The sequence below is a fragment of the Oryctolagus cuniculus genome, chromosome 5 (genome assembly GCF_964237555.1).
Source record: "Oryctolagus cuniculus chromosome 5, mOryCun1.1, whole genome shotgun sequence".
NCBI classification, from domain to species: domain Eukaryota; kingdom Metazoa; phylum Chordata; class Mammalia; order Lagomorpha; family Leporidae; genus Oryctolagus; species Oryctolagus cuniculus.
In genome coordinates, this window is record NC_091436.1 from 16,372,759 (window position 1) to 16,400,043 (window position 27,285).

The window sequence follows — 27,285 nt, forward strand, 5'->3', positions numbered from 1 at the left end:
TGCCCTGCTGCTTATCCAAATACTCTTTGGACTCTTCTGGTCAATGTTTTTGATGTTCAACTTAATATTATGCACTGTTCTCAACCCAATCATATGACAAATCTGGCTATGCTCCCAACTACATCCTCTTCTCTCGACTTTGGCCACCCGATGCAGCAACCATGCCCCTCCACCCTGGATAATCCAGTCCCTGGAATCCGCCCATCCATGCACCTTCCATAGAATTCAGGAATTTTCCAACCTCACTGGACCCTGGCCTCAAAGGCAGAAACTGACAACTGAACTCTTGTCAGACTACAGATGGTCCCACAGTCAAAGCTCTTCATACAAGCACAATTTTAACAACATTTTGAGTTTTTTGAAATTATAATACTTTGAAAATAGCTTTCAAAATGTTAATGCATCAGAGTTAAATGAACAACATCCTCAAATGGAGCTAGATGAGGGAAATTAAGATCCATATTTTAACAGAGTAAAATTACTAAACTACTTAAGGTCTTCCTCCATTTGATTTCTACAGCTTATCTGGCCATGCCCAGACACATAATACTGCTTACCAAGTGCTTCCTGGGTGAGTAAATCAATCAGTGGCTTTCTATATTGTAATTTCATGATTTGGGTTCTATCTTTGCTATTTTCTTCTCATTGGAGTCACTTTTCATCCATCTGGCATTTTCAGTCAACTAAATGTTTAAATATTATAATTTCCTACTGACTGAAGCACACTAGCTTAAAGCCCAGAATTATCTATGTTTTAATCACCAGGATGAAAGTATTTGTGTCTACTTTCCATTTTGCTAAATAGCACACATATAAATGCAATTTAATCTCTTCTTTATGGGTCATACTTGTTACACATATATCCTATTGCATTCTTCTGTAATATCATAGGTTGCTTTTTGTCTCATCAGGTTGTCACTACTTAAGGTTGTATCACCTCTCTCTCTCTCTTTCTGGAACTGTTCATTTCCAATCTGCATGTATGAAAGTGACCTAACTGCTCTTGCTTGTATTTTACATAAAATAGACTTGTATTTCTATATGAGATCCACCTTCTTAACAGGTAGGGGTCTACTTAGGGGAAAAAGGATTAAGATGGGACCATGCCACGACTGCACAGAGGAAGCACCTATTTCAAGGATTTTAGCTATACCACACAGAAGATTCAGACTGCTGGAAACTTCTAACTCCATAGAAGTGAAGGATGACTACATGTTTTGTTCATGTGAATCACAGTTTAGCAGGAATGGGGAACTGTGCATTCCTTATCTTGTGCAAGCCTAAATCACCTGCATTTAGCATTTAAACTCAGTACAACTTGGCTTTTCAGTTTTCCATAGTACCACCCTTACAACAATATGCATTTCATATGCAGTTATCAGTAGAAAAGTCACAATGGGCAAAATTATGTTATATAAGGTGCTTCCATAACCCAGAGTTACTTTGGCATAATTCAAGTGAAAATTAATAATTCAGTTACATGGAGAGAATGGAAGAGGTACAAATTCATCTGAAATTCTTGCCTTTGATACATTTCTTCCATAATTCAAATAATATATACTGACACTTATTCTAGACCCTGGAGAAACATAGAATAATATGTTTCCCCTAGCCTCAAGCAACTTAGAACATATCAGAGAAAAAAAACTTAAAAGCAATCCAGGATTAGGCATTTGGCCTAGAAGTTAACATGCCAATCCAGATGTCCATATCCCAGTAAGAGTGCTGAGTCTGAGTCCCAGTTCCAGCTCCTGAATCTAGTTTCTTGCTAATGCGACCCTGGAGAGCAGCAGGTAAAGGATCAAGTAGTTGGATCCCTGCCACCCACATAGAAGACCGGGATTAAGTTCCCAGCTTCCAGCTTTGGTCTCCCAGGCATTTAGAGGGTGAATTAGCAGATGGGCGCTCTCTGTCTTTCCACCTATTAAATGAGTACAGAAAAGAAATACTGAGGACGGTTTGGGCAAGTAGAGACAATTACCACCATCACTGAAACAGGAGGGTGTGAATCTGAGAAACCATTTCTGTCTTGAAAATATGTAAAGTACTCATGGGCCATCTAGGGCCAGCTGTCCAGCCAGCAGTTAGATTACCTCCAATTTACTATATTGTACTCAGGTACAATCTTTCTCTTCAAAATCAAAATTTTGATTTCAACCACATACCTTTCATATATCAAATAGAAAAAAAGTCTTACTGTCCCAAACTTCCCAAATCTTCCCATATCTTCATTCACAAGACTTCTCTTTCATCCAAATCACTATTATCTTCTTTTTTTAAGGTGTACAATGCTATACTTATATTATTTTATTTTCTTAAAGATTTTTATTTATTTTATTTGAAACTTGGAGTTACAGAGAGAGGGAGAGAGAGAGAGATCTTCCATCCACTGGTTCACTTCCCAAATGGCCGCAATGGTCAGGGCTGGGCCCGGCTGAAACCAGGAGCCAGGAGCTTCTTCCAAGTCTCCCACGGGGGTGGCAGAGGCCAAACACGTGAGCTATCTTCCAAGGCACATCAGCAGGGAGCTGGCTTGCAAGTGGAGCAACCAGGACACAGGTGCCCTTATGGGATGCTGGCGTCACAGACTGCGGCTTTACCTGCTACGCCACAATGCCAGTCCCCACTATTATCTTATGATCTGGATTTTTCTAATAACCCACTGACAGAGCCCCTACCTCTGACCTCTAGGCCATCTGAACCAGCCTTCCTTGAAAGGAATCTCTGTTACTGAGAAACCTCAAATGGTTTCCCATTTCCTGTAGGATTAAGCCTGAGAAGTTTCCCTGTCCTGTCTCCACCATTCCCACCTGCCTCCACGCCATCTCACACCTCTGGCCTCCGCCGGGCCTGCTGCTCCATTCTCTGGCATCTCATTGGCTGGCTAGGCCATCTTCACACCCCTCCCTTGCTTCATTCCTCCTGTTCTTTCTACCTCAAATTCTTCTGCCTGACAAATTCCTGCACCGTCACATCTCACCTCTTCTGTGAAGGCTCATTTTCTCTCACACAAGGAATGCAGAAGCAGCCATCACTCCTCTCTTGGAGCTCCTGTCACATTTGCTACCCGTCTCTGCTATGGCACTAACAGTACTGCCCAGAACCTGATCTGCCCATCTCCCCACAAGACAGTGATTTCCAAACACCTTTTGTGCATATTTTCATATCCAACCCTCAATGGAACACGAAGGTTTTTTAAATACAGAAGAAGGAAAGTGAAGCATAGAATATTTTAGCCTGAGAGTGTCTTTCACACCAAATTCTGCGTCTTTGCTCTAGATCCCATCTGCCCCTCTTTCCCATCCCACCCTCCCTCTTGCAGCCCACACACTTCTTCCCCATCCTGCCCAATCTTCTTTGGTCCTGTTTCTCAGCTGCTCCCTCATGCCTCTCTTCTCTTCAGTCTCCAGACTTTGCACCAGTGCACTTGTAAGTCTCCCTACCCTGTCTAGGCACCCTCAGTTCAAAGCACATTGGCTTCCATGACCCACCACTCCATCGGCATTTCCTCTCTGAGGTCATTGATAATTGCTGCATTACTCAAAATCTCACTGTAGACCCCTTCTTTCCTCATTCCACTCTCCTCTCCCTGTGTGCTACTGACACCCATTTCTCAGTCTCTCCACTCTGCAATTTCAGCTCCACAGTGGCATTATCTTCCTAAATACTGAGACACTCATAATCATTTATTACAAGTTCAGTGCTACAAAATAAAGAACACTGAATCTTATAACCAAGCCTGTCCAGTCTTCTCTCTTGCCAGACCAACAAAATCAACATGTTCTGACCAAATGGGATTCACCACTCTGCCTTCTCTGAAGACAGACTCTTGTATCCACAAGATTTCATTTCCAAATCCTTTCCCCTACAGTGTCTCTCTTTTCTCTACATAATCCTAGTCTTTAAAGATGAACTCAATTATCTTTCCCCTGTAAAATCTTCCCTTTATCCACAAGCTCCTATAACACTTTTATTAATCCAATACATTCATTATAACACTTACAGCTTTAAAATACAGCAAATTATCTGAATGCCTGCCTCCCCTATTGACTTATGAGCCTTTTAAAGATGAGGAACTATTTATTATTCATATTTTAGTCCCTCCAAAGCTTCAGGGCCTCACATATATCAGTGTTACTATGCCTGTTGACTTTAATTAAATGATTTTAATATTTATTCATTTATTTGAAATGCAGAGTTACAGAAAGGCATGAAGAGAGAGAAAGAGAGAAAGAGAGAGAGATCTTCCATCCACTGGTTCACTCTGCAAATGGCAACAGTGGCCAGACCTGAGCTGATCCGAAACCAGGAGTCAGGAGCTTCTTCTGGGTCTCTCAAATGGGTTCAGGGTTCAGTCTTCCATCCACTTGTTCACCTCCCATATGGCCGCAACACCCAGAGCTGAGCCAATCTGAAGCCAGGGGCCAGGAGCTTCTTCTGGATTTCCCATGCAGGTACAGGGGCCCAAGGACTTGGGCCATCTTCTACTGCTTTTCCAGGTCATAGCGGAGAGCTGTATCACAAGTGTAGCAGCCAGGACTCAAACTGGCACCCATATGGGATGCCAGCACTGCAAGTGGTGACCCTACCCACTATACCACAACATCAGCCCCAATTCAATTAATTTTAATCAAGGAAGCTACAAACAATGGGAAGAGATCCAGTGATTCTTAGAATTTGTTCACTGGGGCCGGCATTGTGTCATAGTAGGTAAAGCGACCACTTATAGTACCAGCATTCCATATGGGCACTGGTTCACATCCCAGCTGCTCCACTTTCAATCCAGCTCCCTGCTAATGTGCCTGGGAAAGCAGGAGAGGATGGCCCAAGTCCTTTGGCCCCTCACCCATGTGGAGACCCAGATGACGCTCTTGGCTTTGTCCTAGCCTAGCCTTGGCCATTGTACCATTTAGGTAGTGAACCAGCAGATGAAAGATATCTCCCTCCCTCCCTCTCTCTCCCCCTCCCCCTTCCCCTCTCTGTAACTCTGCCTTTCAAATAAACATATCTTTAAAAAAAAAAAAAAAGAAAAGAATTTGTTCATGGCGCAGGATTTAACCAGTCTGATATCTGTAAAACTCACGATACATTCATGGAAAGCTTTGTATCACAACAGATGTTTCCACCCAGGAGCATGCCCTCAGGGTATTACTTTTTGTTTCTCAAAATTCAAGCTGTCCCGCAGAACATCTCCAGAAACCAGCTCTCCCTCCAGGTGTGTCAGCCGGGCCTGCAGAGTCTCCAACTGGTTTTCTGCTTTCCAGGCCCTCTGGAGAGCTTTCTGGTGAGACCCAGACTCGCTGCCCAACTGTCCAACAAGCTCAGATATTTGAGCTTCAAGCTGGGAGACCATCTGGAGACAAAGAAACAGAACAAAGGAGAGTTTCATTTTTTTAACTTATTTGTAACAAGTGTTCAAGTCTAGCAGTGTCTGGTATAGGTAGCACAACTATAAACCTGTGATAAAATTAAATTTATTCCAGATCTTTGATAAAAGTTAAACTTAAGATGAGTCACTGACAGCTGTCATTGCCTGTTTGAAATACATTTAAATGCATTATCGAATAAAGTATTTGGATGGGCATTTCTAATTTTTATATTATTCCTTCAACAGGCTACTCAACAAATGTTTATGAACAGCACTGATTTATCTCCAAAACGACCATTAATTTGGGAGTTTCCAAGCTTAGTTGGAAAAAAGAGGCAAGACAAAAAGTACTCTCAAAATCTACATGAGGCACTCCCCAGAGAAACTCTTCCACCCCATATAGGTGATTGAAGACATTTCAGTGTGATGGGGCCAACGCTGTGTCGTAGCGGGTAAAGCTGCCACCTGCAGCGCTGGCATCCATATGGGCACCAGTTCGAGTCCCGGCTGCTCCACTTCCAATCCAGCTCTCTGATAGGGCCTGAGAAAGCAGTAGAAGATGGCCCAAGTCCTTGGGCCCCTGCACCCAAGTGGGAGACCCAGAAGAAGTTTCTGGCTCCTGGCTCAGATCGGCACAGTTCCAGCTGTTACAGCCAACTGAGGAGTGAACCAGCAGATGGAAGTCCTCTCTCTCTGTCTCTCCTTCTCTATGTTACTCTTCTGCAAATATTAGCTGATAGAATAAAAAAGGGAGAGAACGATCCAACATGGGAAGTGAGATACACAGCAGACCCATAGAATGGCAAATGTCCTAACAGCACTCTGGCCTCATAATCAGCCCTTAAGGCATGCGGATCCGGCTGAAATGCCCATGAGAGTATTTCAGGCATGGAAAGCCAAGACACTCTGGTGGGGGGGGGGGACCTAAATGAAAGATCTCCACGAGTGAGATCCCAGTGGAAAGAATGGGTCATCAAAGAAGGAGGTACCTTTCTCTGAAGGGAGGAGAGAACTTCTACTTTGACCATGGCCTTGTCTAAATATGATCAGAGTTGGTGAACTCAGGGGGCTTCCATAGCCTTGGAAGCTCATGACAAGAGCCTGAGACAGAAATTGAAACAGTAATAAAGGCCCTCCCGACAAAGAAAAGCCCAGGACCAGATGGATTCACTGCTGAATTCTACCAGACATTTAAAGAAGAACTGACGCCAATTCTTCTCAAATTATTCAGAACAATTGAAAGAGAGGGAATCCTCCCAAATTCTTTCTATGAAGCCAGCATCACCTTAATTCCTAAGCCGGAAAAAGATGCAGCATTGAAAGAGAATTACAGACCAATATCCCTGATGAACATAGATGCAAAAATCCTCAATAAAATTCTCGCCAATAGAATGCAACAACACATCAGAAAGATCATCCACCCAGACCAAGTGGGATTTATCCCTGGTATGCAGGGATGGTTTAATGTGCACAAAACAATCAATGTGATACACCACATTAACAGACTGCAGAAGAAAACCATATGATTATCTCAATAGACGCCGAGAAAGCATTTGATAAAATACAACACCTGTTCATGATGAAAACTCTAAGCAAACTGGGTTTGGAAGGAACATTCCTCAATACAATCAAAGCAATCTATGAAAAACCCACAGCCAACATCCTATTGAATGGGGAAAAGTTGGAAGCATTTCCACTGAGATCTGGTACCAGACAGGGATGCCCACTCTCACCACTGCTATTCAATATAGTTCTGGAGGTTCTAGCCAGAGCTATTAGGCAAGAAAAAGAAATTAAAGGGATACAAATTGGGAAGGAAGAACTCAAACTATCCCTCTTTGCAGATGATATGATTCTTTATTTAGGGGACCCAAAGAACTCTACTAAGAGACTATTGGAACTCATAGAAGATTTTGGCAAAGTAGCAGGGTATAAAATCAATGCACAAAAATCAACAGCCTTTGTATACACAGACAATGCCATGGCTGAAGAAGAACTTCTAAGATCAATCCCATTCACAATAGCTACAAAAACAATCAAATACCTTGGAATAAACTTAACCAAGGATGTTAAAGATCTCTATGATGAAAATTACAAAGCCTTAAAGGAAGAAATAGAAGAGGATACCAAGAAATGGAAAAATCTTCCATGCTCATGGATTGGAAGAATCAATATCATCAAAATGTCCATTCTCCCAAAAGCAATTTATAGATTCAATGCAATACCAATCAAGATACCGAAGACCTTCTTTTCAGATCTGGAAAAAATGGTGCTGAAATTTATATGGAGGCACAAGAGACCTCGAATAGCTAAAGCAATCTTGTACAACAAAAACAAAGCCGGAGGCATCACAATACCAGATTTCAGGACATACTACAGGGCAGCTGTAATCAAAACAGCATGGTACTGGTACAGAAACAGATGGATAGACCAATGGAACAGAACTGAAACACCAGAAATCAACCCAAACATCTACAGCCAACTTATATTTGATCAAGGATCTAAAACCAATTCCTGGAGCAAGGACAGTCTATTCAATAAATGGTGCTGGGAAAACTGGATTTCCACGTGCAGAAGCATGAAGCAAGACCCCTACCTTACACCTTACACAAAAATCCACTCAACATGGATTAAAGACCTAAATCTAAGACCTGACACCATCAAGTTATTAGAGAACATTGGAGAAACCCTTCAAGATATTGGCACAGGCAAAGAATTTCTGGAAAAGACCCGGGAGGCACAGGCAGTCAAAGCCAAAATCAACTACTGGGATTGCATCAAATTGAGAAGTTTCTGTACTGCAAAAGAAACAGTCAGGAGAGTGAAGAGACAACCGACAGAATGGGAAAAATTATTTGCAAACTATGCAACAGATAAAGGGTTAATAACCAGAATCTACAAAGAGATCAAGAAACTCCACAAAAACAAAACCAACAACCCACTTAAGAGATGGGCCAAGGACCTCAATAGACATTTTTCAAAAGAGGAAATCCAAATGGCCAACAGGCACATGAAAAAATGTTCAAGGTCACTAGCAATCAGGGAAATGCAAATCAAAACCACAATGAGGTTTCACCTCACCCCTGTTAGAATGGCTCACATTCAGAAATCTACCAACAACAGATGCTGGCGAGGATGTGGGGAAAAAGGGACACTAACCCACTGTTGGTGGGAATGCAAACTGGTCAAGCCACTATGGAAGTCAGTCTGGAGATTCCTCAGAAACCTGAAGATAACCCTACTGTTGGACCCAGCCATCCCACTCCTTGGGATTTACCCAAAGGAATTTAAATTGGCAAACAAAAAAGCGGTCTGCACCCTAATGTTTATTGCAGCACAATTCACAATAGCCAAGACCTGGAACCAACCTAAATGCCCATCAGCGGTAGACTGGATAAAGAAATTATGGGATATGAAGATAATCGAGGTGGTCCGGCAAGATGGCGGAATAGGAAGGGAGCACACTGATAGTCTGGGGAGAGATAGTTTAATAAAAGTGGAGATACTGCAGGTTCAAGGAAGAGTAGGGGAGGAAACAGCAGAAGAAACTCTTCCGGAACGCGTGACTCACAGCGGACCTGCGTGGAGAGCGTGGGAGCCCACAGTTCGGGACATCAGCGGCAGACTCAACACACCAGCGCTGGAACGCGAGGTGAGCCGAACCTCAATAGCCCGAGACACCGGCAGGCAAGCGGAGAGAGGAGACTAGAGGGAACGACCCCCGGCGGGGGAAGTTCACAAGGCTAACTGGAAGAGAGAGAGAGAGAGAAAAAAGGGTGACTAGTACGGACACGGGTTTCTCTCTCTCCGCTCACCTCTCAAGGGCGAGCAAGACAAAGAGCAGGCGCCATCTTGGACATACGTCATAAGCAGAGCGACCTCAGGTCTGCACCGGCCCTGAGCCTAGCAGAAAAACCTGACTCTGGGCGGGGCGAATTAACAGGAGATTAGGAGCTAGTAAATTTGTGGTGCTACTGAACTGAGACTGTGAAAAAAGAGACGGTGGGGGAGAGAACTCACGGAATTCACGTGAGCACTCTCCAGAGATGCTACAATTCCGTAACTTTGGCAACCCAGTGGGAGGCTGAAGGAGAATTTGAGCCCACTCTGAGGGCCGAACAGATTCCCTGTGGGGATCTTGGGAAAGAGCTTCCGATCTCTGGCTCCTGTGGGTATATCATTTGCCTGCTAACTACCTCCAACTTCGTTCAGCTGTGCGGAATTACTTCCCTTTTGAATCAAAAAAAAAAAAAAAAAGAGAGAGAGAGAGAGAGATTTACCACGCCTAACCTGGGAGTGTCACCTTTGGCACACCAAACAGAGCTCTCAGGCCACACCCATCTCAAGCCCTAAGGCTCCATCAAAAACAGATAGTCCACTTAATCTAGAGTCATAGTATAACAAGAAAAAGCACCACAGTGAAGAAACCAAATATCTCCAATATGCCAAATAACAAACGCAAAAACCGAGGTAATAAAAACAAGGAAGTCACCATGACGGCCTCAAATGAAAAAGACACCCCAATTCAAGATTATGAAGATGATGACATAGAAGAAATGCAAGAAGCAGATCTCAAAAAATTGATAAGAACATTAAGAAGTTCTCAAAAACAAATTCTGGAACTACACAAATCCTTACTGGACAAGATAGAAAATCTCTCTCGTGAAAATGAAATATTAAGGAGGAATCAAAATGAAACGAAACAACTAGTACAACAGGAAACTGTGATAGTGACTGAAGTGAAGAATTCAATAGATCAAATGAAAAACACAATAGAGAGCCTTACAAACAGAATGGGTGAAGCAGAAGAGAGAATATCGGACTTAGAAGACAGAGAACAGGAAAGGATACAGTCAGACCAAAGAAAAGAAGAGGAAATTAGCAATCTGAAACATATTGTCGGGAATCTTCAGGATACTATTAAAAAACCCAACATTCGGGTTCTAGGAGTTCCTGAAGGCATGGAGAGGGAGAAAGGATTAGAAGGCCTCTTTAGTGAGATATTAGCAGAAAATTTCCCAGGTTTGGAGAAGGACAGAGAAATCCTAGTACAGGAAGCCCACAGAACCCCTAATAAACACGACCAAAAGAGATCCTCACCACGACACGTTGTAATTAAACTCTCCACAGTGAAACATAAAGAAAAGATCCTAAAATGTGCAAGAGAGAAACGTCAGATTACTCTCAGAGGATCTCCAATCAGACTCACAGCTGACTTCTCATCAGAAACTCTAAAAGCTAGGAGGGAATGGCGAGATATAGCCCAGGTACTAAGAGAGAACAACTGCCAGCCCAGAATATTATATCCTGCCAAGCTATCATTTGTGAATGAAGGTGAAATAAAGACTTTTCATTGCAAACAGAAATTGAAAGAATTTGTTGCCACTCGTCCAGCCCTGCAAAAGATGCTTAAAGATGTGTTACACACAGAAACACAGAAACACGGTCATCAATATGAAAGAAGGTAAAGGAAGGAAACCAAGGAAGGAAACCTCACAGCAAAAGATCACAGGGAATTCAAAGCATATATTAGAACTTATCTTTGGCAAATGGCAGGGCAAAGTTACCACTTATCATTAGTCACTTTGAACGTGAATGGCCTGAACTGTCCAGTTAAAAGACACCAATTGGCTGATTGGGTTAAGGAACAAAACCCATCTATTTGCTGCTTACAAGAAACACATCTTTCCAACAAAGATCCATACAGACTGAAAGTGAAAGGCTGGAAAAAGATATACCATGCCAACAGAAATGAAAAAAGAGCGGGCGTAGCCATCTTAATATCGGACAACATAAACTTTACCACAAAAACTGTTAAGAGAGACAAAGAGGGACACTATATCATGATTAAGGGATCAATTCAACAGGAAGATATAACAATTATCAATGTATATGCACCTAACTACAGGGCACCAGTTTATCTAAAAGATTTATTAACGGACTTAAAGGGAGACTTAGACCCCAATACAGTAGTACTGGGGGACTTCAATACTCCACTCTCAGAAATAGACAGATCATCCGGTCAGAAGATCAACAAGGATACAGTAGATTTAAACGACACTATAGCCCAAATGGATCTAACAGATATATACAGAACTTTCAATCCTACAGCTAAAGATTTTACATTCTTCTCAGCAGTACATGGAAGCTTCTCTAGGATTGACCACATACTAGGCCATAAAGCAAGCCTCAGCAAATTCAAAAGAATTAGAATCATACCATGCAGCTTCTCAGACCATAAAGGAATGAAGTTGGAAATTAGCAACTCAGGAATCCCTAGAGCATACGCAAACACATGGAGATTGAACAACATGCTCCTGAATGAACAATGGGTCATAGAAGAAATCAAAAGAGAAATCAAAAACTTTCTGGAAGTAAATGAGGATAACAGCACAACATACCAAAACTTATGGGACACAGCAAAAGCAGTATTAAGAGGGAAGTTTATATCAATAGGTGCCTACATCAAGAAATTGGAAAGACACCAAATAGATGAGCTTTCAATTCACCTCAAGGATCTAGAAAACCTACAGCAAATCAGACCCAAATCTAGTAGGAGAAGAGAAATAATTAAAATCAGAGAAGAAATCAACAGGATTGAATCAAGAAAAACATTACAAAAAATCAGCCAAACGAAGAGCTGGTTTTTTGAAAAAATAAACAAAATTGACACCCCATTGGCCCAACTAACTAAAAAAAGAAGAGAAAAGACCCAAATCAATAAAATCAGAGATGAAAAAGGAAATGTAACAACAGACACCACAGAAATAAAAAGAATCATCAGAAATTACTACAGGGACTTGTATGCCAGCAAACAGGGAAACCTATCAGAAATGGATAGATTCCTGGACACATGCAACCTACCTAAATTGAACCAGGAAGACATCGAAAACCTAAACAGACCCATAACTGAGACAGAAATTGAAACAGTAATAAAGGCCCTCCCAACAAAGAAAAGCCCAGGACCAGATGGATTCACTGCTGAATTCTACCAGACGTTTAAAGAAGAACTAACTCCAATTCTTCTCAAACTATTCAGAACAATCGAAGAAGAGGGAGTCCTCCCAAATTCTTTCTATGAAGCCAGCATCACCTTAATTCCTAAGCCAGAAAAAGATGCAGCACTGAAAGAGAATTACAGACCAATATCCCTGATGAACATAGATGCAAAAATCCTCAATAAAATTCTCGCCAATAGAATGCAACAACACATCAGAAAGATCATCCACCCAGACCAAGTGGGATTTATCCCTGGTATGCAGGGATGGTTTAATGTGCGCAAGACAATCAATGTGATACACCACATTAACAGACTGCAGAAGAAAAACCATATGATTCTCTCAATAGATGCCGAGAAAGCATTTGATAAAATACAACACCCGTTCATGATGAAAACTCTAAGCAAACTGGGTTTGGAAGGAACATTCCTCAATACAATCAAAGCAATCTATGAAAAACCCACAGCCAACATCCTATTGAATGGGGGAAAGTTGGAAGCATTTCCACTGAGATCTGGAACCAGACAGGGATGCCCACTCTCACCACTGCTATTCAATATAGTTCTGGAGGTTCTAGCCAGAGCTATTAGGCAAGAAAAAGAAATTAAAGGGATACAAATTGGGAAGGAAGAACTCAAACTATCCCTCTTTGCAGATGACATGATTCTGTATTTAGGGGACCCAAAGAACTCTACTAAGAGACTATTGGAACTCATAGAAGAGTTTGGCAAAGTAGCAGGGTATAAAATCAATGCACAAAAATCAACAGCCTTTGTATACACAGACAATGCCATGGCTGAGGAAGAACTTCTAAGATCAATCCCATTCACAATAGCTACAAAAACAATCAAATACCTTGGAATAAACGTAACCAAAGACGTTAAAGATCTCTACGATGAAAATTACAAAACCTTAAAGAAAGAAATAGAAGAGGATACCAAGAAATGGAAAAATCTTCCATGCTCATGGATTGGAAGAATCAATATCATCAAAATGTCCATTCTCCCAAAAGCAATTTACAGATTCAATGCAATACCAATCAAGATACCGAAGACCTTCTTCTCAGATCTGGAAAAAATGGTGCTGAAATTTATATGGAGGCACAAGAGACCTCGAATAGCTAAAGCAATCTTGTACAACAAAAACAAAGCCGGAGGCATCACAATACCAGATTTCAGGACATACTACAGGGCAGTTGTAATTAAAACAACATGGTACTGGTACAGAAACAGATGGATAGACCAATGGAACAGAATTGAAACACCAGAAATCAACCCAAACATCTACAGCCAACTTATATTTGATCAAGGATCTAAAACTAATTCCTGGAGCAAGGACAGTTTATTCAATAAATGGTGCTGGGAAAATTGGATTTCCACGTGCAGAATCATGAAGCAAGACCCCTACCTTACACCTTACACAAAAATCCACTCCACATGGATTAAAGACCTAAATCTAAGACCTGACACCATCAAGTTACTAGAGAACATTGGAGAAACCCTTCAAGATATTGGCACAGGCAAAGAATTTCTGGAAAAGACCCGGGAGGCACAGGCAGTCAAAGCCAAAATCAACTATTGGGATTGCATCAAATTGAGAAGTTTCTGTACTGCAAAAGAAACAGTCAGGAGAGTGAAAAGACAACCGACAGAATGGGAAAAAATATTTGCAAACTATGCAACAGACAAAGGGTCAAAGGGTTAATAACCAGAATCTACAAAGAGATCAAGAAACTCCACAAAAACAAAACCAACAACCCACTTAAGAGATGGGCCAAGGACCTCAATAGACATTTTTCAAAAGAGGAAATCCAAATGGCCAACAGGCACATGAAAAAATGTTCAAGGTCACTAGCAATCAGGGAAATGCAAATCAAAACCACAATGAGGTTTCACCTCACCCCTGTTAGAATGGCTCACATTCAGAAATCTACCAACAACAGATGCTGGCGAGGATGTGGGGAAAAAGGGACACTAACCCACTGTTGGTGGGAATGCAAACTGGTCAAGCCACTATGGAAGTCAGTCTGGAGATTCCTCAGAAACCTGAAGATAACCCTACCGTTCGACCCAGCCATCGCACTCCTTGGAATTTACCCAAAGGAATTTAAATTGGCAAACAAAAAAGAGGTCTGCACCCTAATGTTTATTGCAGCTCAATTCACAATAGCTAAGACCTGGAACCAACCTAAATGCCCATCAACGATAGACTGGATAAAGAAATTATGGGATATGTACTCTTTAGAATACTATACCGCAGTAAGAAACAACGAAATCCAGTCATTTGCAACAAAATGGAGGAATCTGGAACACATCATGCTGAGTGAAATAAGCCAGTCCCAAAGGGACAAATACCATATGTTCTCCCTGATCGGTGACGACTGACTGAACACCAAGAGGGAAACCTGTTGGAGTGAGGTGGACACTATGGGAAATGGTGGCTTGATCAGCATAGCCCTGACTGTTAATGAACAACTTAATACATTATCCCTCTTAGTAGTTTTTTTATCTGTTCTACTTAATATGACTGGTTTAGATCTGTAATTGATGCACAGTTATTCTTAAGTGTTGAAAATTAACTGAAATGTGATCCCTGTTGAACATGGTGGTGGGAATGGGAGAGGGAAGAGATGTATAATTTGGGACATGCTCAGGCTGACTTGCCCCAAGTGGTGGAGTTGGAAGCATACCAGGGGATTCCAATTCAATCCCATCGAGGTGGCATGTACCAATGCCATCTCACTGTTCCAGGTGATCAGTTTCAGTTCACAGTTGGTCATGGTGAAGGGACTGGGAGTCAAAGGGAGCACATAGACAAGTCTAGTACCTGCTAACGCTAACTGATGGAGTAAATAAAGGGGAGAGTGATCCAACATGGGAAGTGAGATACTCAGCAGACTCATAGAATGGCAGATGTCCTAAATAGCACTCTGGCCTCAGAATCAGCCCTAAAGGCATTCGGAGCTGGCTGAAAAGCTCATGAGAGTATTTCAGGCATGGAAAGCCAAGACACTCTGGCAAAAGATCTCTGCGAGTGAGATCCCAGTGGAAAGAACAGGCCATCAAAGAAGGAGGTACCTTTCTCTGAAGGGAGGAGAGAACCTCCACTTTGACTATGACCTTGTCTAAACAAGATAAGAATCGGAGAACTCAGAGGGCTTCCATAGCCTTGGAAACTCATGACTGGAGCATAGGGAGATTACTGATGCCATAGACAGGAGTGTCAATTGGTAAAGTCAACAACAGGAGTCACTGTGCACTTACTCCTCATGTAGGATCTCTGTCCTTAATGTGCTGTACATTGAGATTTAATGCTATAACGAGTACTCAAACAATATATTTCACTTTGTGTTTCTATGGGGGTGCAAACTGTTGAAATCCTTACTTAATGCATACTAAACTGATCCTCTGTAAAAAAAAAAAAAAAAAAAAAAAAGAAAGAAATTATCAATTCCCAACTTGACTCTCACTGGGATTAAACATGACAATAGGTCTGCTCTGATTTCATCATCATTTAAAAAAATCATCTATTATTTTTCACTTTATGTTTCTGTGTGGGAGCAAACTGTTGAAATCCATACTTAATGTATACTAAGCTGATCTTCTGTATATTAAGATAATCGAAAATGAATCTTGATGTGAATGGAAAGGGAGAGGGAGTGGGAAAGGGGAGGGTTGTGGGTGCGAGGGACTGTATGGGGGGAAAGCCTTTGTAATCCATAAGTCGTACTTTGGAAATTTATATGCATTAAATAAAAGTTTAAAAAAAAAAAAAAAGAAATTATGGGATATGTACTCTTTAGAATACTATACCGCAGTAAGAAACAATGAAATCCAGTCATTTGCAACAAAATGGAGGAATCTGGAACACATCATGCTGAGTGAAATAAGCCAGTCCCAAAGGGACAAATACCATATGTTCTCCCTGATTGGTGACAACTGACTGAACACCAAAAAGGAAACCTGTTGAAGTGAAATGGACACTATGGGAAACGGTGACTTGATCAGCATAGCCCTGACTGTTAATGAACAACTTAATACATTATCCCTCTTAGTAGTTTTTTTTTTGTCTATTCTACTTAATATGACTGGTTTAATTCTGTAATTAATACACAGTTATTCTTAAGTGTTAAAAATTAACTGAAATGTGATCCCTGTTAAACATAAGAGTGGGAATAAGAGAGGGAAGAGATGTACAATTTGGGACATGCTCAAGCTGACTTGCCCCAAATGGTAGAGTTAGAAACATACCAGGGGACTCCAATTCAATCCCATCAAGGTGGCATGTACCAATGCCATCTCACTAGTCCAAGTGATCAATTTCAGTTCACAATTGATCATAATGAAAGGACTAAGAGTCAAAGGGAGCACATAAACAAGTCTAGTACCTGCTAATACTAACCGAAAGAATAAATAAAGGGGAGAGTGATCCAACATGGGAAGCGAGATACTCAGCAGACTCATAGAATGGCAGATGTCCTAAACAGCACTCTGGCCTCAGAATCAGCCCTAAAGGCATTCCGATCTGGCTGAAAAGCCCATGAGAGTATTTCAGGCATGGAAAGCCAAGACATTCTGGCCAAAAAAAAAAAAAAAAAAAAACCCTAAATGAAAGATCTCTGTGAGTGAGATCCCAGTGGAAAGAACAGGTCTTCAAAGAAGGAGGTACCTTTCTCTGAAGGGAGGAGAGAACCTCCACTTTGACTATGACCTTGTCTAAACAAGATAAGAGTCGATGAACTCAAGGGGCTTCCATAGCCTTGGAAACTCATGACTGGTGCATAGGGAGATTACTGATGCCATAAACAGGAGTGTCAATTTGTAAAGTCAACAACAGGAGTCACTGTGCACTTACTCCTCATGTAGGATCTCTGTCCTTAATGTGCTGTACATTGAGACTTAATGCTATAACGAGTACTCAAACAGTATATTTCGCTTTGTGTTTCTATGGGGGTGCAAACTGTTGAAATCTTTACTTAATGTATACTAAACTGATCTTCTGTAGAAAAAAAAAAAGAAGAAGAAGAAGAAATTATCAATTCCTAACTTGACTCTCACTGGGATTAAACATGACAATAGGTCTGCTCTGATTTCATCATCATTTAAAAAATCATCTATTATTTTTCACTTTATGTTTGTGTGGGAGCAAACTGTTGAAATCTTTACTTAATGTATGCTAAACTGATCTTCTGTATATAAAGAGAATTGAAAATGAATCTTGATGTGAATGGAAGGGGAGAGGGAATGGGAAAGGGGAGGGTTGCGGGTGGGAGGGACGTTATTGGGGGGAAGCCATTGTAATCCATAAGCCGTACTTTGGAAATTTATATTCATTAAATAAAAGTTAAAAAAATGAATAAAAAAGAGCCTAGGGTGATTACTGATGCTATAAACAAGAGTGTCAATTTGTAAAGTCAACAACAGGAGTCACTGTGCACTTACTCCTCATGTAGGATCTTTGTCCTTAGTGTGCTGTACATTGAGATTTAATGCTATAACTAGTACTCAAACAGTATTTTCCACTTTATGTTTCTGTGTGGGAGCAAACTGTTGAAATCTTTACTTAATGTATGCTAAACTGATCTTCTGTATATAAAGAGAATCGAAAATGAATCTTGATGTGAATGGAAGGGGAGAGGGAGTGGATAAGGGGAGGGTTGTGGGTTGGAGGGACGTTATGGGGCGGAAGCCATTGTAATCCATATTCTGTACTTTGGAAATTTATATTCATTAAATAAAAGTTTAAAAAATCAAATAAATAAATAAATCTTTAGAAAAAAAAAGATGATCCAGTGTTTCCCTTGATGAGTAATCACGAGGCCTTATTGGAATTCAAGGGCAGAAATATAATTTCCAGTATTTTTCCACCTTCTATGGAGGACTGGTTACTCATGCCCTAAATCCCACGGTGCTGACCCAACACAATATGGTTCTGTAGTAATATTGCCATCACAGCATTTGGAAGGTCAACATCTCTAATATGCTGACATTGGAGGAGGGCAACAACGACGTCCAGCAGGCAGAGCACGCTGATGACTGCCCCCTCCTCAAGAGCATAAGAGTAGGGCCCCTCCACTAAAGTCTCTCATGGTTCTCACAGCCCCCCAACTTTGCCCAAGGCTTCATCTGTCCCAGAACGTCCCCTCCTAGTCCTGAGTGTGCCCTAAAACCAAGAGTGTAAGTTTCCCAAAGACCTCAGGTGCACTTTCAGCCTACTCAACCCAGTTTTATTAAACCCAGTTTTCTCTCTCGGTCTCTGCGGCGCTGCCGGTGGTAAGCGGTGGACAGCAGCTCGAGACGCTTGCTGCACGTGACTCTGGCCTGATTTGAGTGGTGTGGACGCTACCCAGTTTCCAGACTTTCCCCTCTTTCCTACCTGAACTAAAGCCTTCACTTTCCTAGATATCTCTCATACTAAATAAAAGCATAACATGTAAAATAAATAAATAAATAAACAAACAAACAAATAAATAAATCCAGTTTTCACCAAATGTTGAATTCCATGCAACCACTGAATCTAGGGGAATATATGTGTTTTCTCTTGATGGATTAGTTTGGAAGAGGAAAAGGAAAAAGCAGTAGATACTTGCATAACACTACAGTTCCATCCTCACACTTTTATAATCTAAAATATAAAAATTAAAATCTCTGCTTGCCTACTTATAAGCAACATTCAAAGTGTCTTCAAATTTTTTGGAAAGCTACTACATGGAAGAATAATATAACTTGTTGATTTGCCCTAAGAGCTTCAGTTGAGGACCAATAGGTATAAATCAGAAAGGCAATTCCACATCTGTGTAAGACAAAACTTTCCCTGGCCTCCACTCTAATAAAGTAACATGGGACACTAAAAATCACTCATCAAGGACGACATATAAACAGGCAGGAAAGAATCCCCTGGGATGGGCATTGTAGTAAAGAGGGTTAGGATGCCCACATCCCATAGGTGAGCACTGGTTCAAGTCCAGCTCCTCTGCTTCTGACCCAGTTTCCTGCTAATGTCCTGGAAAGTAGTGGATGATGGCCCAAGTGTTTGAACCCCTGCCACCTATGTGGGAGACACAGATGGATTTCCTGACTCCTTGCCTGGCATAGTTCTACCTGTTGTGAGCATCTGATGAGTGAACCAGCAGATGGAAGACCTTTTTCTCTCTCTCCCTTTCTCTCTTCCACTCTTTCCAATAAATAAATCTTTAAAAACAAACAAAAAAAAAGAATCCTCCAGGATCCTACCACCCTAGAGGCAACAGCTACTGATATTTTTAAACAATTTATTTTATATACTGTAAAATATGGTTGAGATTATATTTTACATGTAATTTTTTTGTATTTGCTTTTGCATAATTATATTGTAGGCATATTCTTAGGCCATAGAGTTTTTTCTTAATATTTCCTTATTCATTTGAAAAGCAGAGTTACAGAGAGAGAAGAAAAAGAAAGAGAGATCCTCCATCTTCTGGTTCACTCCCCAAATGGCTGCAACAGCAGGATCAGTCCAGGCCAAAGCCAGGAGCCAGGAGCTTTATCCAGGTCTCCCATGTGGGTGCAGGGGCCCAAGGACTTGGGCCATCTTCTGCTGCTTTCTCAAACACATTAGCAGAGAGCTATATGGAAAGTGGAGAAGTCAGGACTCAAAACTGTTGCCCATATAGGATGCCAGTATCATAGGTGGCACTTTTACCCACTACACTACAATGCCAGCCTCCCAAATTCCCTAAGAATCCAATATGAGGATATGCATCCCTCATTCAGCTTTCCTTAATAAGAAAGGGAAAACTTTCTCTTTTTTAACTTTTATTTAATGAATATAAATTTCCAAAGTACAGCTTATGGATTACAATGGCTTCCCCACCCGCAACCCTCCCCTTTCCCTCTCCCTCCTTCCTTCCATTCACATCAAGATTCATTTTCAATTCTCTTTATATACAGAAGATCAGTTTAGCATATATTAAGTAAAGATTTCAACAGTTTGCACCCACATAGAAACACAAAGTGAAAAATATTGTTTGAGTACTAGTTATAGCATTAAATCACAATGTACAGCACATTAAGAACAGAGATCCTACATGAGGAGTAAGTGCACAGTGACTCCTGTTGTTGACTTAACAAATTGACACTCTTGTTTATGGCATCAGTAATCACCCTAGGCTCTTGTCATGAGTTGCCAAGGCTATGGAAGCCTTTTGAGTTCACCGACTCTGATCATATTTTGACAAGGTCGAAAGGGAAAACTTCCTAACATCAGATCTCTAAAAACATCAATGAGCAGGCAGTAGATTTCCAGTCAATAAAGATGGCCAGAAATTAGCCAATGACTTGTTCAGAATGTTACAGAGCTGATGAAAATGCTACATGGTAGGTTAGACCTGAGCTGAAACACTCCACTCCTGTACTTTCAGGGCTCTAGAGGTTCCAGGCATGTCATTCAATTAGTTCTGTACTTAAAGGAGTTTGAAATCAAATATTTGATGGTCAACTGTTCAGATTCAAATACAAGGTATTATATTTCCCAAGGATCTTTTTAATTCATTTAAGAGACACAGAAAGAAAGCGAGTTCCCATCCTCTTGTTAACTTCCCAAATGCCCACAACATTAAGTGCTGGGCTGAAATCAGAATCAGGAGCTGGGAAAACAACCCAGATTTTCCCAACTCAATTATCTGATCCATCACTTCTGAATCCCAAGATATTAATTAGTGTAAGCCTAAGTCAGGAGCCAGAGCTAAGGACTGAACCCAGGCACCATGATATGGGATACAGGTATCTCATCCACTAGGCTAACATCCCACCCCTCCAAGGAAATTTTTAGGGCCATCACAGAACCAGAGTCTCTTAGAAACCCCATTCCATATTTCCTACCCTGAGTTCTTGCTAACCATAGATCAGATCGCAACATAAGGGAAATGCTGGGGCTGGCATTTTGCTGTGGATGGTTCAGCTGTCACCTGTAACTGTGGCATCCCGTATTAAAGCACCAGTTCAAATTATTACTTCACTTCTGATCCAGCTCCCTGCTAATGTGCCAGAGAAAGCAGCAGAAGGTCCAAGCAGCTGGTCCTCCACCACCCATGTCAGAAACCAGGATGGAGTTCCTGGCTCCTAGCTTCAGCTTGCCTGGGCTTCAGCCTGGTCAGGGCTCTGGCCATTTGGGTAATGAAAATAAATAAATAAATAAATAAATAAATAAATAAATAAATGTATTTTTTTCAAAAAGAGAGAAACATGGTACACTTGCACTAATACAATATCCAAGGGAAGATCCGGCATTCTGACTTCACAAATTACTAACAGGTGGGAGAGCTGTGCAGAATCTACCCAACTGCCACGAGACAATTCTGGTGTTCAAAGAGGAGCAAACAGCTGAGACCCTCCCCACTCCACTGCACCACAGAACTTAGGGAGTGTCAGTACACATTATACCACCAACTTTGATAAGAGCTAAATGTACATAAATTTTCAAATAAATTAACATCCTAATCTGACTCAGTTATTGAGAATATCAAATGCCAGTGTCTAGATGAACATACAAGGGGACTTTGAAAAGTTTGTGGGAAAGTGAAATTTAAATTTATTTTGGTACAAAAAAAAAAAAAGTTGAACTCCATTCACACAAGGAGTCTTTAAAAGGATTAAGAACATGTGTATCATGAAAAATATGCATCGTGGAGGGTTTTGTGGTGCAGAGTTAAGAGTTAGCCAGCTGCTTAAAATGCCTGCATCCATATCAGAATACCAGTTTGAGTCCCAGCTAATCTGCTTCCAATCCAGCTTTCTGTTAATGCATCCTGGGAAGGCAACAGAAGATGACTCAATTGTGTGGGTTCCTGCCATCCACATAGGGGACCCAGATGGAATGCAGGCTCCTGCCGTTGCAGCCATGTGAGCCACGAACCAGCACATGGAATAGCTCTCTTCTTTCTCTCCCTTACTTTCTGTCAACTGCCTTTCAAATAAATAAATAAATCTTTAAAAAAAAGAAAAAGAAAAACTATGCATGGGTTTCAAAAATTTTTGTGCAAAAATAAACTTAAATTTTAATTCCATTTTTTCATGAACTTTTGGAACACTCATGTAGGTGTCCCACCAAAACTGTAAACTCATGTTGTTCTTAACACCAATAAGTCCAAAGAATCAATACACATTTTTGGTTCTCTCTTTTCTTGTGCTTTTTCTTAGTGTCTGTTATCACAGAGCTTATATTCTGTATGGCAAAATGTGCCAGGGAGTCCAACACTAACTATGTACTAGGGGACATATACCTTAATTTTATAAATAGAAAAGGCAGCAAAGTAAACTATATGGCAGGAGCAAGCAGCTTGGGTTTTGAAAGCAAAGTCAAAATGCCCTAAAAGAGTTAATTCACTTTCCAAGGACAAGTGCTTGCTGATTTCACCGGAGAGGCATTTTGCCCTAAGATTAAACCAAACAGAAGCAGGAGAGCTCTGCACTTTCTGGGTCACCTAAGCACCGGAGCCTTTGGACATAAACAACTCTTTTCCAATTACTCAAACTACTATTTTCACTTAGAAAATATACAAATAAATTATCAGGTACCAGAAATTTAACATCAACCAAATTCTCCCTCCTGTCCCTGTGTGTGGTTAGCATTGTTGACCTGCTAACCAGGTCAACTTCCATTTGGGGTTGAATTGGGTTCTTCCAGAAATGATATATTTAAGCCCCCGCTCCAGTACCTCAGAATGTGAGCTTATTTGGAAATAAGATCTTTATAGAGATAAGTTAAAGTGGAGTTATTAGGATGGCCCTATTCCAATATGACCACTGTCCTTATCACAAAGGGAAATCTAGACCCAAAGATGACATTCACAGAGGGAAAATAATGTGAAGACACAGGGAGGGCAGCACCCATGAGCCACAAAATGCCCAAGGCCACCAGAAGCCAAGGGAGACACATGAGCACATGAGTCTCTTCTTCTTAGAGGCTTGCAGAAGGAGCCCACTCTACCGATTCCTTGACTTCAGACCTCTAACTGCAAGAATTGTGAGACAAGAAATGTGTGGTTTAAGCCTCCCTCCCAGTCTGGTATTCTGTTACAGCAGCCCTGGGAAAGGAATACAATGAGACAGGCTGGGAAAGCTCGTGAGCCTCTCTGTTCATTCTCCCAGATGCCCTTGCAGCCGGGGGTGACTGTGGAATGCAACATTGGACCAGGAAATGCCAGTGGAACCATGCTGCCTCTTCTGGGGAACCGTTGGCTTCAGCAGGTGGAGGGATCATGAGCAGAGCAGGACGGTGATGATCCACTATCAGACCAGGGATACACATCTTGTGTACCAGAGCATCAGCCTGGGTCCTATAGCTCCTGCAGAGCCCCTGGACAAACAAAGAATTCAATGGAGAAAATAAAACCTTCAATGTGCCCAAAGTGAGCCAAAAGGCTGTGCAGATAGATGTTTCCAAACCTGTATGATCTTGTCTTTAAAAAGACACAGAGCTTGGACATGGTCATGTTCTCTCCACATACAATCCATTCTCATCCAGATGATTAGTCAGCTAGGAAATACCTCAGAGCAGGGGAGAAAATGTGCCTCGAAATTTTCACATAAAACCTGAAAATGATGGTCAACATTTGGCATAGCGGTTAAGATGCCCACATTCTTATCAGTGCCTGGATTCAAGATCCACCTCTGGTTCCTGACTCCAGCTTCCTGCTAATACAGACAGATCCCGGGAGGCAGTGGTGATGGCTCAAGTGACTGAGTTCCTGCCAGCCTCCTGGAAAACCTGGATTGAGTTCTCAGCTCCCAGCTTCAGTCCTGGCCTGAGGCTGTTGTGGGCATTTGGGAGTGAAATGGTAGACAGAATCAATCTCTCTCTCTCTCTTCCTCTCTCAAATAAATCAGTAAATATTTTTTTAAAAATATGAAAATGTTGCAACTTTCTGGCATTGCATGAAGTCATAATAATTTCATAAACACATATAATTTCATAAACAGGTGTCCTGAAATTTCACAGCTCAATAACACCTAATACTCATCTAGAACCCTAGAACTCCTGGGAATTGGCCAGCAAATGTTCCTCTAAGAGGTAGTTTTCAACTTGTAGTAATTCTGCCCTCAGCAATGTCTAGAGACATTCGTGGTTGTCTCAAGTCATGGAAGAAGTGCTACTAGAGTCCACTGGGTGGAGACCACGGATGCTGCTAAACACCCTGCAGGGCAGCCCCTCCAGATCCCAGTGCAAAATGTCAACAGTGCCAGGCTAAGGAACCTTGCTCTCAGACTTAGGAAGAATTTTTAAAACAAGATTGAATCTTGGCAGAAAAAGAAAGCAAGGAACAAGTAGAAATGACTTACTAAAAGCACATGGGAGCTAGCCTCAGTTGCAATGAGAACTACAAATACAACAGAGGGAAAACTGGTAGCCCAGGGCTACAGGAGAAAGCAACAGGCAGTAGGAGGAGTGGACTGGAAGTGGTGGGACTGCAGGGCCAACCCTGAACCAAGCCTGAACCCGTCATTGGGCCTTCACGGGGGTTTTGCTCATCTGGGGACTGCGCTGTAGCCACGGCAGCTGGCAGGCCTGTGCAGCCTCCTCAACAAACAGCTTCATCAATTTGTAAAGCTTCCATTCTTCAGAAACATTTCTAAGACAATACACAAAATCCATTTTCTCCTGATTTTACTTGAAAATGAATCACCCAAGACACTAGCTATATGCTTGATTTCAAGCTTTTAAATAGGGAGAGCAGCTATTGAAAAAAATTACAGGGTAGGAAAGGCAGACAAAGGCACTAAAAAGACTGAATCATTCTCGTGTTTATGGAGAATGGGGGGAGGCATAGCCAGCTTCACCAATTTACATCACTTTGCTTTAGAAAATAAACATACACATCATGCTGGCAATTGTATGCCAAGCTTCACATGCTGGCACTAAAACTGTTTTAGGAAAAAACCTGGATATTACATAGAAGGGGGAGCAATACAATGAAATGACAAAACCCATCAAGCTACTGAAGTTTATCTGTTATCATTCAAGGTGAATAAATTAAGGATGTTTCTCTCGGTCCTACACATAATTTCCTTGCTCAGTTGAGCATCCCTACATAGACTGGATCACAAGAACACCTGACTTACTCTCAGAGAACATCTGAGGTGATCTCCATGTGTACCGAAGGGAGGTTGGCCTCCAGCACCCTGTGCAAGAAGCTTCCATATCCACAGACAGAACCTGCACATGGCCATGGCAGTTGCTCCTAGGGCACGTGTGAATTTTGAAAATTCTTGAAGGGAATTTAAATTTTTTGCTTGTTAGAGAAAATTTACAGATGCATCCTGAACTTTGAATGAATGATCACTCTAAGTTTTTTCTAATATTAAAAGATGGAGCCGGCGCCGTGGCTCAATAGGCTAATCCTCCGCCTCGCGGCGCCGGCACACCGGGTTCTAGTCCCGGTCAGGGCGCCGGATTCTGTCCCTGTTGCCCCTCTTCCAGGCCAGCCCTCTGCTATGGCCAGGGAGTGCAGTGGAGGATGGCCCAGGTGCTTGGGCCCTGCACCCCATGGGAGACCAGGAGAAGCACCTGGATCCTGGCTCCTGCCATCGGATCAGCACGGTGCGCCAGCTGCAGCGGTGGCCATTGGAGGGTGAACCAACGGCAAAGGAAGACCTTTCTCTCTGTCTCTCTCTCTCACTGTCCACTCTGCCTGTCAAAAAAAAAAAAAAAAAAAAGATGGGGTGAGCATTTAGCTTCCTTAAGACATTGATTAAGGGGCCGCCACTGTAGCACAACAGGCTAAGCCTCCACCTGAGGTGCTGGCATCCCATATGGGCATCAGTTCATATCCCAAAAGCTCCTCTTCTGGTATAGCTCTCTGCTATGGCCTGGGAAAGTGGTAGAAGATGGCCCAAGTGCTTGGGCCCTGCACCCACGTGGAAGACCCTGAAGAAGCTCCTGGCTTCAGAATAGCCCAGCTCCAGCCTTTGTTGCCATCTAGGGAGTAAACCAGCAGATGGAAGACCTCTCTCTCTCTGTCTCTCTCTCTCTCTCTGTCAGTAACTCTAACTCTGAAATAAATAAAACCTTTTTTCAAAAAATAAAAAGACATTTATTAAGACACACTATGTCTCACATCAAAGTGCTTCAGTCCAACTCCTGGCTTCTGTTCCTGACTCCAGCTTCCTGCTAATGCAGACCCCAAGAGGCAGCTCAAGTGTTTGGCTCTTTGCCATCCATGTAGGAGACCAGGATTGAGTCCTGACCTAGCTCTGAACATTGCAGACATTTGGGGAGTAATCAGCAGATGGGCGCTAACTCTCTCTTGATCTCTCTACCTCTTAAATTGAAAAAAAATGAAATGGAAAATGCATTTCCTCATTTTTTAATAAACATGACATCAGTAGAAGAAATAGTTCATAATGGAATTATACATGGAAGTTGGTTGTCATTGAAGGTCTTATAATTAAGACTTCAATCACTTGAGTTTGATATAGAAACAGAGATTGGGCTAAAGATGACTGCTAAATAAACCTTTGTGGAAAATGACAGTTACTGACAGTATAAAGAAGATGACAAAATTAAACAAGCTTCAATCATGTGTGAATTAAGTCATATTTCTCCATTTGTTGAACTGCCCCCTAAAATACTGCTCCAGGCATTACTGCATTATGGAAACGAGGATATCAGTTAATACTTACAGCCACGATTTGCCAGACAGTGTGGTAAGGACTTCATAACAATTTTTTTCACTTAATGCCTACAATAACACTAACTTATTTAGCAGATACTGTTACAGGTCTAAAAATCCTTATCTGCAACTACAAAATCCAAGGGTTTTTTGTTTCATTTTGTCTTGTTTTTGTAACACACTTACTGGCAAAGCCTGGCCTGACCTGACCTAGCTGGCAGCAAACCCTGACCTGAGTGCCATGGGCTATTTATAGTCTGCATTTATCCCAC

The 27,285-nt window shown here is 41.7% G+C and overlaps 1 protein-coding gene across 5 annotated transcripts in view; it reads right to left on the bottom strand.

Moving 5' to 3' along the window:
- Nucleotides 1-27,285, bottom strand: part of CCDC170 (coiled-coil domain containing 170) — a 161,864-nt gene that overhangs the window by 44,238 nt on the left and 90,341 nt on the right. For 4 of the 5 annotated variants that reach the window (XM_070073404.1, XM_070073407.1, XM_070073406.1 and 1 more), the window contains one exon: nt 5,153-5,353. The exons of the other annotated variant lie outside the window; for it this stretch is intronic. In XM_070073404.1, the coding sequence (XP_069929505.1) occupies nt 5,153-5,353 (201 nt within the window). The remainder of the gene's footprint in view (nt 1-5,152; nt 5,354-27,285) is intronic. 5 annotated transcript variants of the gene reach the window in all.